Source organism: Henckelia pumila, chromosome 3 (assembly GCF_033568475.1).
Source record: "Henckelia pumila isolate YLH828 chromosome 3, ASM3356847v2, whole genome shotgun sequence".
Lineage (NCBI taxonomy): Eukaryota > Viridiplantae > Streptophyta > Magnoliopsida > Lamiales > Gesneriaceae > Henckelia > Henckelia pumila.
This window is the reverse complement of record NC_133122.1, coordinates 137,765,683-137,783,613: the sequence shown is the minus strand read 5'-3', so window position 1 is coordinate 137,783,613 and position 17,931 is coordinate 137,765,683. Positions and strand designations below refer to the sequence as shown.

At 43.0% G+C, this 17,931-nt stretch overlaps 1 protein-coding gene across 1 annotated transcript; it reads left to right on the top strand.

Moving 5' to 3' along the window:
* The first annotated feature begins 2,741 nt into the window (after positions 1–2,741).
* On the top strand, positions 2,742–16,825 carry LOC140889592 (uncharacterized). The gene is made up of 4 exons (XM_073297307.1): positions 2,742–2,970; positions 3,412–3,472; positions 3,665–4,996; positions 16,153–16,825. The coding sequence occupies exons 1-4, from the start codon at positions 2,742–2,744 to the stop codon at positions 16,823–16,825; spliced, it is 2,295 nt and encodes a 764-aa protein (XP_073153408.1).
* Positions 16,826–17,931: the final 1,106 nt, after the last annotated feature.

Genomic DNA, 17,931 nt, shown 5'->3' with positions numbered 1-17,931 from the left:
ATGCGCTTTTTTGTTGTTTTTGTTATATGAAGGAAACAAGGCGTGGGAATCGAGTTGATGGATATATGTGCAAAAGAGGGAAGAAAATATCAAGAATTGAAGGCTTAAAGATTTGAAGAAAAGGAGATATTCGAGAGCAAGGAGCGCCCGCCCTGCTGAGTGGCGCACCCGCGCCATTGCTGAGAAGAAAAGAGGAGAAAGTGCGTAGATAGTGAGCGCCCGCGCAGGAACAATGAGCGCGCACGCCATTCTGAGGAATGAAAGAGCGTAGAGGTTGAGAGCGCGCGCCACTATATGGAGCGCCCGCCCCATCGGTCGCACAGACTTATTTTTGGAAGAATTTTATGTTTTGGAAACTCTTGTTTTAATTCCTAGGCTTATCTTTGGACGATTTGTTACCAAGATAGAGTTTTATTATTGAGAATTGGGGGAAGAACGCAGGGAGAGGGGGAGAGACGGATTTTATTATATCTTGCAAAGCTTAGGTTTTTTCTAAGAATTCTAGAATTCCACCTTTTCTTATAATTTTTACTTTGTTCTTCATGAATTGTGTTTGCTAGTTTTTAATACTTGGTTAAGGAAGACGAAGCCCTTGATTAATTTACTCGTGAGATTTTTGTTTTACAGAGTTTGATTATTGTTGAGTATCAAGTATTATTCTGATTTATTTCATGATTGTATGTTTGATTATTAGATTGATCACCTGATAATTCTTATATATAATCTACTGCTAAATTAGAGTTTGAATCCGTAATTGTTCGAATTATCTGATTTGCGAAGCAACTACAATTAATAATCGTCCGCTTGTGAGGTTAGAAATTGTAGGGATAATAATTGACTAGGCTAAATTCATCCGCTTGTGTATGAGTTGTCTAGATTTATCAGTTTTACTAGTTTGCATGCTATCGTGAGTTTAAATCTAATCGCTTGTATTGGGTTGATTCAATGATAAGGGTTATCTTAGAACGCTTGTGTCTAGTTAACTAAGATTAAGGTAAAACAGGAATTTAATTTCCAATGATGAATATTCAACGTGATTAAAGATTTTTAGATAATCGATGATCGATCGAATGAAATCAAGGGTGTAGTTGACCGAAACCAAGTCTAGTCTCCTATTGAATTTCTTCAATATTTATTTAATTTTTGCATGCCAGTGAATTTTAGTTGCTTAAATTTCTTAGTAGTTAATCCAAACTTGAAAACCCCCTTTTTCTTTTAAAGAACACTTTTAAATTTCCCTTTCCTCGTGGGAACGATCCCTACTCACACTACTACATTAATTTGTTTATCTGATTGAGTCGGGTAATTTGGGCGTACGCGATAAGCGCTACCAAATTTTGGCTCCGTTTCCGGGGACGGTGTTAATTTATTGTGTTCTTTTTCTTAATTGCTTTCTTTTTGTTTTATTTTGTTATTCTCATTCTGTTCTATTTTTTTCTTTGTTTCTAGCTTTTTCTTTAGTTCATGCTTTCAGGTGATTTTACTGAGGAAGACTTTCTCTACGATCCGAAAATGAACCTTGCACAATCAAAGGAGAGAACGTCGAAGACAACAACAAGAAACCTTTGTTCGAGCTGCTTTTCCTGAAGAAGAAGAGATGGCTGATAATTCGAACCTGAGCCTCAGACAATTGGGCACTCCAGATTTGAATCAACAACCCTTATGCATTACTTTTCCCCCATTAGAAAATAATGCTACATTCGAATTAAAATGTGGATTAATTCACTTGTTGCCTTCTTTCCATGGTCTTGCAAGTGAAGATCCTCATAAGCATCTGATGGAGTTCCATGTAGTGTGCACTAGCATGAAGCCACATGGAGTAACCGAGGAGCAGATCCAGCTTTGAGCCTTTCCTTTCTCTTTGAAGAGTGCTGCTAAGGATTGGCTATACTACTTACCCTCTGGATCGATCACAACCTGGACCGACATGAAAAGAATTTTTCTTGAAAATACTTCCCAGCATCGAGAGCAGCAAACATCAGGAAAGAGATCTATGGGATCAAACAGATGACGGGGGAATCACTTCACGAATATTGGGAGCGGTTCAAAAAGCTATGCGCTAGTTGCCCGCAACATCAGATAAGTGAAAACCTCTTAATTCAATATTGCTATGAAGTTTTGCTACCTCATGACAGGAGTATGCTAGATGCTGCTAGTGGAGGAGTTTTTGTGGATAAAACTCAGGTGCAAGCAAGGAACTTAATAGAGAATATGGTTGCCAATTCTCAGCAATTTGGCACCAACAGAACTGATCATGCGCCGAGGAGAAACAATGAGGTAAATGTCTCTTCCCTTGAACAGCAATTAATAGAATTAACCACTCTTGTGCGTCAAATGGCTGTAGGGAATGGACAGACTGCGAAGGCATGTGGCATCTGCGTTGCAATAGGACACACCACTGATATGTGTCCTACACTTCAAGAGGACTCAGTTGAACAGGTAAACGCTACTGGCGGATTTCCTGGACCACCAAAACGGAAGTATGATCCGTATTCCACACATACAATCCTGGTTGGAAGGATCATCCTAATTTTAGATACGGGAATCAACAAGCAAATCAACATGGACCTCAAGCTCAACCGCCAAATCAAGCTTTTAGGCCACCCTTTCCACAGCAGCAGCAGAGACCTCAGATACCAACACCAGATGAGTTTCTCGAAAATATAGTTAAGGAACTTGCAACTAATACTGCATCTTTTCAATAGGACACCCGAGCAAGTATCCAAAACTTAACTACTCAAATGGGACAGCTCGCTACAGCAATCAACAAGCTGGAAGCACAAAATTCCAACAGTCTGCCATCTCAAACTGTGGTGAACCCAAGAGAGAACGCCAGTGCAATAACTTTAAGAACTGGGAAGGAGTTGAAAATGAAGGAGAAGGAAGTTGAGGTTGAGCCCAAAGAGAAGCTACACGAAGAAGAGCAAAAGGTAAGTGAGGAAAAATCATCCAAGGATGATTCGCCAAGAGGTAAGTTTCCTCCTCTATCTGAATATAAGCCTGTTGCCCCTTTCCCCTTAGCTCTTAAGGACTCTAGGAAAGGTGAGGGAATTAAGGAGTTATATGAAACTTTTCGTAGATGTGAGGTTAACATTCCATTGCTAGATGCCATTAAGCAGGTACCTCGATACGCAAAGTTTTTGAAGGAGTTGTGCACAGCTAAGAGGAAACAGACTTTGAAGGGTTGTCAAAAAGTGGAGTTAGGTGAGAATGTATCTGCAGTGATCCAAAGAAAATTACCCGCCAAATGCAAGGATCCAGGTATGTTCTCCATCCCATGCACTATAGGAAATATTAGACTTGAAAAGGCCATGTTAGATCTAGGAGCATCAATCAATGTCATGACATACTCTATTTATGCATCCTTGAAACTTGGCCCACTGAATAAGACTGGAATTGTCATACAATTAGCTGATAGGTCTAATGCATATCCTAGAGGCGTGGTGGAAGATGTGCTGGTACAAGTGAATGAGTTAGATTTTCCTGCAGACTTTTATGTGCTAGACATGGAAAACGGTGATCATAATAGTCCTATTTTGTTAGGCAGACCGTTTTTGAAAACATCCATAACTAAAATTGATGTTCACAGTGGCACACTCACTATGGAATTTGATGGCGAGGTTGTGAAATTTAATATCTATGATGCTATGAAATTTCCTGATAGTGATGATTGTGTATTTTCTGTTGACATTGTGGATTTCTTGGCCCAAGATGTTTTTGAGCATGCAGGAAAAGATGAGCTAGAGGTGGCTATTACAGCACCCACTATGAAGACGAAAGAAGGAATTAGATGCAACCGCGAAGTGGAAGAAATTGAGGATATTCTGAACAGTGCTCCTGAGCTACCACAGTCAGGTGATGTATCTTATTTGTCTTTACCGATCTCTAACACTCGGCGCCTTCCATATGTTTTGCAGGCACCAGTGGTTGAGCTAAAAATGCTTCCAACCCACCTTAAGTATGTGTTCCTTGGAGAAGGAGAAATGCTACCTGTCATCATCTCCAGCAGCTTGGAAGCCGAGCAAGAAGAACAACTGGTCAAGGTTCTAAAAGAGAATAAAACTGCTATTGGGTGGACCATAGCAGATATCAAGGGAATTAGCCCTTCCATATGCATGCATCGAATTCTGATGGAAGATGGTGCAAGTCCCTCACGGCAACCACAAAGGAAGTTGAATCCACCTATGATGGAGGTGGTAAAAGCTGAAATTCTGAAGCTACTTGAAGTTGGGGTCATCTACCCAATTTCTGATAGTCAGTGGGTCAGTCCGGTACAGGTGGTACCCAAGAAAACTGGAATTACAATGGTGAAAAATAAGGACGACGAATTGGTTCCCACCTGCATTCAAAATGGGTGGAGGGTTTGTATTGATTATAGGAAGCTTAATGCAGGAACCCGAAAGGACCACTTCCCTCTCCCCTTTATTGATCAAATGATTGAGAGGTTAGCATGTCATCCTTATTATTGTTTTCTTGATGGTTATTCTGGTTATTTTCAGATTGCAATTGCACCGGAAGATCAGGAAAAAACAACATTCACATGCCCATTCGGAACTTTTGCATACCGCCGCATGCCCTTTGGACTATGCAATGCACCGGCTACTTTCCAACGGTGTATGGTTAGTATATTTTTTGATTTTGTAGAGCACATATTAGAAGTCTTCATGGATGATTTTACTGTCTATGGTGACTCATTTGAAGATTGTCTGTCTGATCTTGATCTAGTTCTTAAGAGGTGTGTCGAAACCAACCTGGTTCTTAATTCTGAAAAATGTCATTTTATGGTTGGGAAAGGTATAGTGTTGGGTCATGTCGTCTCATCTAAGGGGATAGAGGTAGATAAAGCAAAAATTGATAATATTCAGTCTCTACCTTACCCCGTAAGTGTGCGGGAGGTGCGCTCTTTTCTTGGCCATGCAGGTTTTTACAGGAGATATATTCAGGATTTTGCCAAGATTGCATCTCCTATGTGCAAACTGCTGCAAAAGGATGTGTCGTTTGAATTCAATGAGTCATGCAAAACTGCTTTTGATAAACTCAAGGACTCATTGACTTCAACGCCAATCATCCAACCACCGGATTGGACCAAGCCATTTGAAATCATGTGTGACGCCAGTGATTATGCCGTAGGAGCGGTATTGGGACAAAAAGTTGGGAAAGCATCGCACGCTATTTACTATGCTTCGCGCATTCTGAACGATGCCCAACGAAACTACTCCACTACTGAAAAAGAGCTTTTAGCAGTAGTTTTTGCTTTAGAAAAATTTCGTTCATATTTACTTGGTGCTAAAGTTATTGTCTATTCTGATCATGCAGCTCTTCGTTTTCTGATGGCGAAGAAGGAGGCAAAGCCAAGGCTAATAAGATGGATACTACTGCTGAGCAAATTTGATGTGGAGATTAAGGACAAGAGAGGAACTGAAAATCGTGTGGCTGACCACTTGAGTCGGCTAGTTCATGTTGAAGAAGAGCTGAAGTTGCGAGAAGAATTTCCTGATGAGCAGTTATTTTCAGTCAGCACGGAATTACCATGGTACGCAAATATTGTGAATTATTTAGTTACTAATGAATTTCCGTCTGAATTCTCTAAGGCACAAAAAGATAAGGTGCGAAGTGATGCTAAATATTATGTGTGGGATGATCCATACTTGTGGAAGCACTGCGCTGATCAAGTCATACGACGATGTGTATCTGCAAGCGAGGTAATCCCAATTCTCACATTTTGTCACTCATATGCTTGTGGTGGCCATTTTGGAGCAAAAAGAACAGCTAGGAAGATATTGGACTGTGGATTTTTCTGGCCATCCATATTTCGAGACGCTTACATGTTTTGTAAGTCATGTGCTCAATGCCAAAAGACAGGTAATATATCCCAGCGTAAGGAGATGCCTCAACAACCCATTTTAATATGTGAAATCTTTGATGTATGGGGTATCGACTTCATGGGTCCTTTTCCTAGTTCGTACGGATTTATTTATATATTACTTGCTGTGGATTATGTCTCGAAATGGGTGGAAGCCAAAGCCACCCGTACTGACGATTCGAAAGTGGTTGCAGATTTCATTCAACACAATATTTTTTCTAGGTTTGGAATCCCAAGAGCCCTCATTAGTGATAGAGGAACGCACTTCTGCAACCAGACTGTGGCTATTTTATTGAAAAGATATTGAAACGACCCTAACTCTATAATTATTAAATAAATAAATATGCGGAAAATTTTTTTTTTATACTTACTAAATAAAATATATACATATATGCCCATACATATATGCACAGAATAAAAAAGATTTAAAAATAAATAAATAAATAAACAATTAAATACTTAAATAAAAATGCATTCTTTAAAATAAAATAAATATCTGAGTCAAACATTTAATTAAAAATGCTGCATAAATAAAATGATTAAAATTTGCATGCACTGACAATATTCAATAAAATATTCAAAACTCACAACCACTGAAAAATAATATAAAATGTGTAACGTGCTGACATAATCAAAAACATGCATGTGACTCAGACATCTATCACGGTCACGGGGTCACTGCATGCCCGCTCATACATCCTCGCCTCCGGTGGGTACAACCTCATCCTCAACGTACTCACCTACACCATACCAGTGTAGTGAGCCTAGAGGCCCAACATGCTAACATAACAAGGGTTTAAAATAATTTAAAACAATTAAATACTAATACATACATATACATGAATGAGCATGCTTGAAAATTTCATAACATAACATAACATAACTTACATAACATAATACATAAACATTGTTGAGCAATTTATTTTCTAACATCGCATGGTTGTATCCGTAGTGTAACCTTAAATCATACATTAAATACTGATCAGAGTGAAAACCAACGTACGTGGCGGTGACGAATCACCTCTTAAATTGGCAGTAAACTGCCCTTCAATAGTTCACATATGGGGACGAATCCCCCTTAAATTGTCACACTACTTCAACTTCCAACATAAAATATTTTATTATTGCTCAACCTTAAACATTTAATTATGCATAAAATTATTTCATGAATGCATGTACTTAATTAAAATGTGTGTCCTTCATATATATTTAATTTAAATTTCTTACTAACATATAAATATTAAAATAACTTCAATGCATAAAAATAATTAAATATATAATCAGGACACATGCAATTTTCTCATGGATGATCCTGGACTGCTGGCCCTAACACTCAAGCCCATTTACTTAAATCTGGCCCATTACCACTGAAACTGGCCCAATAACATACTTAAGCCCAATAAAAATTATTCTAAGCCCAATTAAATAATTAAAGCCCATTAAAGCATTCTAGGCCCAATAACAACTTAAACTGGCCCAATGGGCCCAAAAGCCCAAAGACTGGCCCAATAACTTTTATGGGCTCAAAAGCCCATAAAATTAATGGACTAACTTAATTAAAATTTTAAAAGCCCAAATAAAATTATTTGGGAGTCCAAATAATTTTATTTCAAATTAATAGACCCAAAAACCCATTAATTCATAAAATATTTTAAAAATAAAAAGACTCGAGCCCGGCCCACCAAACCCAGACCCGAACCCACTTAACCCGACCCACTACCCTACTGACCTGACCCGGACCACTGACCCGACCTGGACCACACCTAAAACCCTAACCCGATCCCCCTTACCTCTTCTCGGCTGCGGCCGTGAGCAGCAGCCACTCCATGGCTGCTGCCGGCCTGCTCCGGCCGTGTAGTAGCCCGTACCCTAATTGAGTAATTAAAAGAATTAATCATAATTACTTGGGTAGAGTTCGGAAGCTCCGAAGGTGAGTTCGGAAGCTCCAATCGGGATCGGAAGCTCCGAACAGGATCGGAAGCTCCGATCGATATTACGTCAGGCATGACGTGTGGTTGGATCGGAAGCTCCGATCAGGACCGGAAGCTCCGATCACCCCTATCCGGAGTCATCAAGTGATATTTTGACACGTGGCAGATCAGGATCTTCGGAAGCTCCGATGGCAGGATCGGACGTTCCGATCGAGGATCGGACGTTCCGATCGAGGTTCGGACGTTCCGATCAAGGATCGGAAGTTCCGATCGTTGTCTATAAATAGAAGGCCGAGACTTCACTTTCATTTGCCAATTCCGAGTTCTCCTTTCCTTTCTAGTCCTTTTGGAAGCTGTTCTAGTCTTCTTAGGCTTGGTCCGGAGGTCGGAGAGGCGTTCGGTAGTCGTAGCGGAGTTGTGCCCTAGTTCTGGGGGCATCGACATCAAAGGGCTAACGACGGACGAAGGTATAGCTTTTGCTTCCTATAAATATTTAGGAGTATGCAATAGCTTAGTTAAGGCTTTTAGAGCACTTTAATGATAGTAGTATCATTTGGCAGTGTAGAGCAGACTATAGGCGTGGACCTAGAGTTGGTAGAGCTTTCACTGTTTTGAGGTACGAAAGTACTGTTCGAGATATCCTGACTGAGTATGCATGTATTATGTGACTGCACGATTTATATGTCATGATATTATGCTGCATTCATTTGCATCTTGCTGTATCTCCTTCGAGATGTCTGTTAGTAGGGTTGTACCCTATCCTGTTAGTGGATTGGACTTCCATCGATTTGGGTCCGGCGTATCCACGGTTATCTCGGTATGGGAGCCACCTCCTGAAGCGACGGCACAGCGTGCTACATACCAGGGCCCGGTCTGTCTCTGTTATCTGATCCTTGACCTCGAGTCTATAGGGAGTTCACTTTGCATGCATGTATACTCATACTCTCGCACTGAGCATTTTTATGCTCACGTCTCGTACTCTGTATTTTCTGGACACCCTATTCCATGGGGCAGGTTTGCGATTGGACGAGGAGGGTGGATCCAGGAGGGGCTAGTCAGCGGTTGGCCGGCTGGAGCTTCGCTTAGGTTTTATTACTGTTGTTTGGGTCTATACAGCTATTCGATTTGGTTGTATATTATTGGATAATTACAGATTCCTTTACTTGGGATTGTATAATGTTTTGGTTTCCGCAGTTTTATTCTGATATCTGTTTAATTAAGTTAATTGCATGCATAAGTTCTGTTTAGTAGGTGATCCGGGTAAGGGCCACTACATTTATGGTATCAGAGCATGCAAAAGATTTCTTGGGATTTAGTCTCATCTTGAGGTATTTTTGTAGATGTCAAATCGTGACGATCAGAGTTCTCATGGTAGTGTTGGTGGGCGTTGGGGTGATGCCGACCGGGAGCCTCGTCGAGAACGGCGTCATCGTCACCATGACGACGAGCGTTTCACTGTGCGTCGATTCTTAGCTATGGGTCCTAAGCCCTTAGTTGGAGGTGAGTCTCCGGAGGATGCGGAGAACTGGTTAGACCGGATGGAGACGACTTTTCAGACTTTCCAATGCATCGATGAGCAGAAGGTGGAGACCCTTGGCTATCTTCTGGATGGGCGTGCGCGCAGGTGGTGGAGATTTACTTCTACACCTTTTGTTGCGGCGAGAGGAGTGGCCACCTGGGCCGAGTTCCGCACAGCTTTCCAAAAGCGGTATTTTCCTCCTGCACTCCGACAGTCGAAAGCAGGCGAGCTACTGAGTCTGCGACAGGGAGCCATGTCTATCGATGAGTATCAGCAAAGGTTCTTTGATCTGCTATCCTATTGCCCCGAGATTGCTGATAGCTCAGAGATGAAGTATAATCTGTTTCTTCAGGGCCTTAACCCTGAGATCCATGACCGTGTGGCGGTTGGCGACGACATGTCCTACGAGGGTTTGGTGAGCCGTTGTCATCAGGCAGAGGACAGCATTCGGTGGAACAGGTCTTTCTCTCAGTCGAGACCTGCTAGTTCTTTGGGTCCCCGTGCCCAAACTTTCAAGAAGTCTGGATCTTCTTCTTACTCTGGTTCTGGAGGTGTCGTCCGTTATGGTAAGAAGGACAAGTGTGATCACTGTGGGAAGAACCATCCATCCGACAAGTGCCGAAGAGCTTCTGGAGCTTGTTTCCGTTGTGGAGAGACTGGTCATATCCGGAGAGATTGTCCAATGTCTGGGGGAGGTGGTTCTGGTTCTGGTTCAGGATCGAGTTCTCAGGCTACCGTACAGCAGAGGTCGCAGGGACAGTCTGCTGGGAGTTCTCATTTGAGGCCACGAGCTTCTGGCCAGGTGTTTGCCCTGAGACATGATCAGGCTGTGGAGGAGAATGAGAAAGTCATCGCAGGTACATTTCTTCTTTATGGTATACCTGCTCTTGTACTTATTGACACTGGTGCATCTCATTCCTTCATTTCTGCACGTTTTGTTAAGAGGCATAAGTTACCATGCATTGCACTAGACGTAGTGATGTCTGTTTCTACTCCGACGGGCCAATCTGCTTTGGCTAAGCGTCTAGTGATGGGTTGCCCTTTAGCGTTCGAAGGGAACGTTCTGTTGGCAAATCTCATGGTCCTGGCGATGGACGACTTTGATTTCATTCTGGGAATAGATGTGCTGACTATCTATCGAGCTTCAGTGGACTGCTATCAGAGATTAGCACGCTTTCATCCGGAAGGGAGTGAGAGTTGGTTTTTCTATGGTGAGGGAGCGCGACCCCCGATGCCTTTGGTATCAGCTTTGAGAGCCTGTCGAGCTCTAGAGTCTGGCGGGGAAGGCTACCTTATCTATGCAGTTGATTTGTCCGCTGAGAGTATTGGGATAGAGAGCATTCCTATTGTGGATGAATTTCCAGATGTGTTTCCTGATGAGATTCCGGGTTTTCCTCCTGCTAGGGAAGTCGAGTTTGGCATAGAGTTGATGCCGGGTACTTCGCCTATTTCTAGAGCACCGTATCGTCTGGCTCCGTCAGATATGCGTGAGTTAAAGAATCAGCTACAGGATCTTTTGGACAAGGGGTACATTCGTCCTAGTGTATCTCCTTGGGGAGCTCCTGTTCTCTTCGTGAAGAAGAAGGATGGGTCGATGCGGCTGTGCATTGACTATCGGCAGCTAAATCGAGTGACTGTGAAGAACAAGTATCCGTTGCCTCGTGTTGATGACTTGTTTGACCAGCTGCAGGGCACATCAATTTACTCCAAGATCGACTTGAGATCTGGGTATCATCAGTTGAGAGTCCGTGATCAGGACGTAGCCAAGACTGCATTCCGTACTCGCTATGGGCATTACGAGTTCCTAGTGATGCCATTTGGTTTGACTAATGCGCCGGCTATATTCATGGATCTGATGAACCGTGTCTTCAGGGAGTATTTGGACAAGTTTGTCGTGGTCTTCATTGACGACATCCTGGTTTATTCGCATAATACGGAAGAGCATGTTTCTCACTTGCGGTTAGTACTGCAGACTCTTCGAGATGAGCAATTGTACGCCAAGCTGAGCAAGTGTGAGTTCTGGATGGATAGAGTGGTTTTTCTTGGCCATATCATATCCAGGGAGGGGATTTCTGTTGATCCAAGCAAGATTGAAGCGGTACTTAATTGGTCGCGTCCGACGACAGTTGCTGAGATACGTAGTTTTCTGGGTCTAGCAGGGTATTATCGTCGCTTCATTCTGAACTTCTCTCAGTTAGCTCGACCGTTGACGCATCTTACCCGCAAGGGTGTGGATTTTGAGTGGTCCTCCGAGTGTGAGGAGAATTTCCGTGAGCTTCGACGGCGGTTGACTTCTGCGCCGGTGTTGGCATTACCGTCAGGATCTGGAGGGTATGTAGTTTACACGGATGCTTCTCTTCAGGGGTTAGGTTGTGTCCTGACTCAGAATGGGCATGTGATCGCATACGCTTCTAGACAGCTGAAGCTTCACGAGGACAACTACCCAGTCCATGATTTGGAGTTAGCAGCCATTGTGTTCGCTTTGAAGATCTGGCGTCATTATCTGTATGGCGAGAAATTTGAGATCTTCACCGACCATAAGAGTCTCAAGTATTTGTTCACTCAGGCAGAATTGAACATGAGACAGAGACGTTGGATGGACTTGCTTAAGGACTATGATTGCGAGATTAAGTACCATCCGGGAGCTGCTAATCTCACCGCTGATGCTTTGAGTCGCAAGGTGCGACTATCCGCACTTCAGACTTGTTCGATGTCTAGTGCGATCAGTGACTGTTGTACTTCAGGTTTTACCTTCAAGCATAAGAAAGGTATGCAGAGTATCCAGATGTTTGCGATATTATCTGAGCCAGCCTTGTATTCGCGGATCCGAGATACTCAGATGTCTGATTCGAAGACCCAGCGTTTAGCTCGTCTAGCTAACGAGGGTAGCTCGTCTGGATTTCATTATCAGTCAGATGGCTTTTTGTGTTTGTCTGGTAGGCTTGTGATTCCACAGGATGAAGAGTTGCGAGAGGAGATTTTATCTCAGGCACATCGCACTAAGTTGAGTATTCATCCTGGGAGCAACAAGATGTACAAGGATCTACGTACTCGTTTCTGGTGGAAGGGAATGAAACGCAGTGTTTATCAGTTTGTTTCGAGATGTTTGGTGTGTCAACAGGTCAAGGCAGAGCACCGACGACCTGGAGGATTGCTTCACAGTCTGCCTATTCCTGAATGGAAATGGGAGTTTATCACTATGGACTTTGTGACCCATTTGCCGGTATCCCCGAGGAACTGTGATGCTATCTGGGTTGTGGTGGACCGACTCACCAAGTCAGCGCATTTCATTGCCTATAGCCGAGAGTACTCTGTGGATCGCATGGCACAGATGTACATTCAGGAGATCGTCCGACTTCATGGAGTGCCTGTGAGCATTGTCAGTGATCGGGACCCCAGGTTTACTTCTAGATTCTGGGGGAGTGTTCAGCGTGCGATGGGTACTACTCTCAGTTTGATTACAGCCTATCATCCGGAGACTGATGGTCAGTCAGAGCGCACTATCCGTACGTTAAAAGATATGCTTAGAGCGTGCGTCATGGATTTTGGTTCAGCCTGGCAGGATCATTTGCCGTTGATCGAGTTCGCTTACAACAACAGCTATCATACTAGTATTGGGATGGCACCTTTTGAGGCGTTGTATGGGCGACGTTGTCGTACTCCACTCTTCTGGGAAGAAGTGGGGGAGAGACAGGCTGAAGGACCGGAGTTTATCCAGCAGACGATAGACATTGTTGATCAGATCAAGAAACGGATTAAGACTGCACAGGATCGTCAGGCCAGCTATGCTAATATCAAGCGTAGGCCCTTGCAGTTCGAGGTCGGGGAGAAAGTGTTTCTGAGAGTGTCACCTTTCCGCAAGATTCTCAGATTTGGCCTTAAGGGCAAGTTGTCTCCCAGATTTATCGGTCCGTTTGAGATCTTGGAGAGTATTGGCGATTTGGCTTATCGACTAGCATTGCCACCGCATCTATCCAGCATTCACGACGTGTTCCACGTATCTCTGTTGCGACGGTATGTGGCAGATGAATCTCATATTCTGCAGCGATCTGAGGTTCAGGTAGACAAGGATTTGACTTATGTTGAGAAACCTCTTCGTATCCTGGATTATAAGGATAAGGTTTTACGGAACAAAGTCATTCCTTTGGTTTTAGTTCAGTGGCAGCGCCGAGGCACTGAGGAAGCTACTTGGGAGCTTAAGGACAGGATGCGTAAAGACCATCCTGAGTTGTATTGATTTCATTCTTTAAGTTGTATTCAGTTGCAAACTCTGTAAACGTTTGATTTTGAATAAAAGAATGTTTCTGATTTCTGTATTTGCGTTCGGTACTTAAGATCTGATTTCGAGGACGAAATATCTTAAGTGGGGGAGAATGTAGTAGCCCGTACCCTAATTGAGTAATTAAAAGAATTAATCATAATTACTTGGGTAGAGTTCGAAAGCTCCGAAGGTGAGTTCGGAAGCTCCGATCGGGATCGAAAGCTCCGAACAGGATCGGAAGCTCCGAACAGGATCGGAAGCTCCGATCGATATTACGTCAGGCATGACGTGTGGTTGGATCGGAAGCTCCGATCACCCCTATCCGGAGTCATCAAGTGATATTTTGACACGTGGCAGATCAGGATCTTCGAAAGCTCCGATGGCAGGATCGGACGTTCCGATCGAGGTTCGGACGTTCCGATCAAGGATCGGAAGTTCCGATCGTTGTCTATAAATAGAAGGCCGAGACTTCACTTTCATTTGCCAATTCCGAGTTCTCCTTTCCTTTCTAGTCCTTTTGGAAGCTGTTCTAGTCTTCTTAGGCTTGGTCCGGAGGTCGGAGAGGCGTTCGGTAGTCGTAGCGGAGTTGTGCCCTAGTTCTGGGGGCATCGACATCAAAGGGCTAACGACGGACGAAGGTATAGCTTTTGCTTCCTATAAATATTTAGGAGTATGCAATAGCTTAGTTAAGGCTTTTAGAGCACTTTAATGATAGTAGTATCATTTGGCAGTGTAGAGCAGACTATAGGCGTGGACCTAGAGTTGGTAGAGCTTTCACTGTTTTGAGGTACGAAAGTACTGTTCGAGATATCCTGACTGAGTATGCATGTATTATGTGACTGCACGATTTATATGTCATGATATTATGCTGCATTCATTTGCATCTTGCTGTATCTCCTTCGAGATGTCTGTTAGTAGGGTTGTACCCTATCTTGTTAGTGGATTGGACTTCCATCGATTTGGGTCCGGCGTATCCACGGTTATCTCGGTATGGGAGCCACCTCCTGAAGCGACGGCACAGCGTGCTACATACCAGGGCCCGGTCTGTCTCTGTTATCTGATCCTTGACCTCGAGTCTATAGGGAGTTCACTTTGCATGCATGTATACTCATACTCTCGCACTGAGCATTTTTATGCTCACGTCTCGTACTCTGTATTTTCTGTACACCCTATTCCATGGGGCAGGTTTGCGATTGGAGAGGAGGGTGGATCCAAGAGGGGCTAGTTAGCGGTTGGCCGGCTGGAGCTTCGCTTAGATTTTATTACTGTTGTTTGGGTCTATACAGCTATTCGATTTGGTTGTATATTATTGGATAATTACAGATTCCTTTACTTGGGATTGTATTATGTTTTGGTTTCCGCAGTTTTATTCTGATATCTGTTTAATTAAGTTAATTGCATGCATAAGTTCTGTTTAGTAGGTGATCCGGGTAAGGGCCACTACAGGCCGCCCCTGGCCCGAGCGCCGCCGCCCAGACGTAGCCCACGTCTGGGCGGACCTGACCTGACCCAGCCCCAGCCCCCATGCAGCCTGCTCGTCGAACCCGAAGCCTTTAACCCCGAAACCCTAGACTGCAACTCCTTGGGACCCGATCGACTCTAGATGGTTTCCTGGCTCGTTTGGCTCGAGCCATTCGAGCCACTCGAGCCAGTCACACCTAGGACACCCTAGGGACCCTAGCCAGCAGATAGAACGCACCCATGGCCTAAAAACTTGAACATGAACCATGAAAAACAAGTAACCTTGGAAAAATCCGAACACTCGAACCATTTTCTAAAAAAGATTGAAGGTTTTGATGCATACACAATCCACACAATATAATATCTGATAGGTGCAAAAAGATTGGAAGAAATTCATGTCTTTCACCGAAAATGAAGAGAAAAACGGGCGTGAGACGATTCCGGGACGACGGGACGACGACGACTTGCTTTGGACCTTCAAAAACGTGGCTATGGTGTTCTTCCTTAGGGCTGCTCGATGAAGAAGATGATGGAGAAGGGAGGGAGGCGGCTACTAGGGTGAAGGATCGGTTAAGGGTTTGGGGTAGATTAGGTTAAAGTTTTTATTTTTAATTAAAATAGGTTTTAGGATAATTAAAAGTTTTAAATATAAAACCTAAAATTTTAAAACTCTAAAAAAAAACTAAAATCTGATAATTTAAGTTAATCATAAACAAAATCCCGAAATTATAAATTTAGGAAATTTTAAAAATACTGAAAAGTCAATATTTTGGCTTATTTTGAATAAAAATGGACTCCTAAAATTATATAAAATTAAATACTAAAAATTTTGAGATAATAAAACTCAAAATAATATTTTAGGGCTCTAAAAAGGCTCATGAAATTAATTGGCTAGAAAGTTGTCATCTCGTCTGTCCACGGTCCCGTCTACGCGATAAAATAATTAAAATACTAAAAATCATAAAAATCACTAATTATGGGTTAAATGCTTAAAAATAAATTAAATCATGCACAAATAATTCACATAATTATTTAACCCATAAATCTAAAATTTAAATAATTAAATATCCTAATTATGCATGCGGATTTACGTATTTAAAAATACCGGGTGTTACAGATATCATGTGACGCACAAACTCTCCACTGCGTATCACCCGCAATCGAATGGCCAAGCTGAGGTCTCAAATCAAGAAATCAAATCCGTTTTGGAGAAGACAGTAAATCCTACTAGGAAAGACTGGAGTTTGCGCTTGGATGATGCACTGTGGGCATACAGAACCGCGTTCAAGACACCGATTGGGATGTCCCCATATCGGTTGATTTTTGGGAAACCATGCCATCTGCTTGTCGAATTGGAGAATCGAGCCTACTGGGCTATTAAAAATTTCAACATGCAGACGGATGAGAGTGGAGCGCACAGGAAGCTGCAGTTACAAGAACTAGAAGAGATACGTAATGATGCATATGCGAGCTCAAAGATTTATAAGGAAAAGACAAAGGCTTTCCACGACAAGATGATTTCTAAAAAGGTCTTTGAAGCCGGTCAAAAAGTTTTGTTATATCACTCACGACTTCGATTATTCCCAGGTAAGTTGCGTTCTAGATGGATTGGCCCGTTTGTTATCACTAATGTTTTTCCTCATGGTGCAGTAGAGATAAAGAGCTTGGAAACGTCGAAAATATTCAAGGTGAATGGCCAACGCCTGAAGCATTACTTTGAAGGGGTCCAAGCAAATGAGGAAGAGGATGCTCATGATCTCACACTCGATGATCCGCCACAGATTGATTAACTCATAGCATCCAGTCGGGCTGACAACTATAAACCAAGCGCTTTTTGGGAGGCAACCCAATTTTTTATTTTTCTCGTCTTTACACCTCTGTTTCATTCATTTCTTTTGTCATTTTATCTTAGTTTTTACTTTATTAATTTTGCGTAACTTGAGAGTTGATATGGTTTTACTTTTCCTCGCAGAAAATTGGACAATTCGAAGCCATAGAGCACGCGCCCCACTCTATTGCGCGGCCGCGCCACCTCTATATCAGAAAATTTATATTTTTGCGTAGGCCAAGAGCGCGCGCCCCACTCTATCGCGCGCCCGCGCAGCTTTAAAGTCAGGAAATTTCATTTTTGCGAAGCTAATGAGCGCGCGCCCCACAACATTGAGCGCCCACGCAATCCCTGGGCACCAAGTCTTATAAAGTCGAAGCACATGAGCGCGCGCCCCACTTTCAGGAGCGCCCGCGCGATCTAACATCTCGAGAGATAAATTGTGCGAAGCCTATGCGCGCGCGCTCCATCACCACCAAGCGCCCGCACGACGGGATATATAAAACACTTTTTCGAGTTTGTTGTCTCACTTTCTCCCCCAACTCTTGCAAACTTCCCTAAATCCCTAATCTCACGAGATCGATTTCATTCACCAAATCTCTTCTTTGGAGCGATTTGTCTAATACAATCTCCCAAATCCTTTCCCCAATTTCTCTCAACCCGTCGAAGAAGCGTGGATTTTGGTCAGATTGCTCATATTGTTAGTGGGAATTGTTTGGAGCTTTTCAAGTCGGACATCGAGTTCGTTCTTATATTGGGTAAGTGTTGGTTTTCATTTTCGGGTTTGAAGCTTTCCTTCAAGCCGATATTCATATTGTGAAGTTGTGAAGTTTGAATTTTGTTGAAGTTTGGGGGCATATTATTTGTTAATTGGTTGTTTGGTGATTGTGGTGGAGTCGTACCGTGGGTATATTGTTGAAGTTAGAGGGAAGAAGGGTGTGGTATTGTGGTTTTTGTGAATTTTCAGGAGTGCACACCAAGTGTTTGTTCTATGGCGCCCACGAAGAAAACTAAGTTTGGGGCCTCTTCTTCTTCTACTCCCGCCCCTTCCGCAGATAGTAAGCGTTT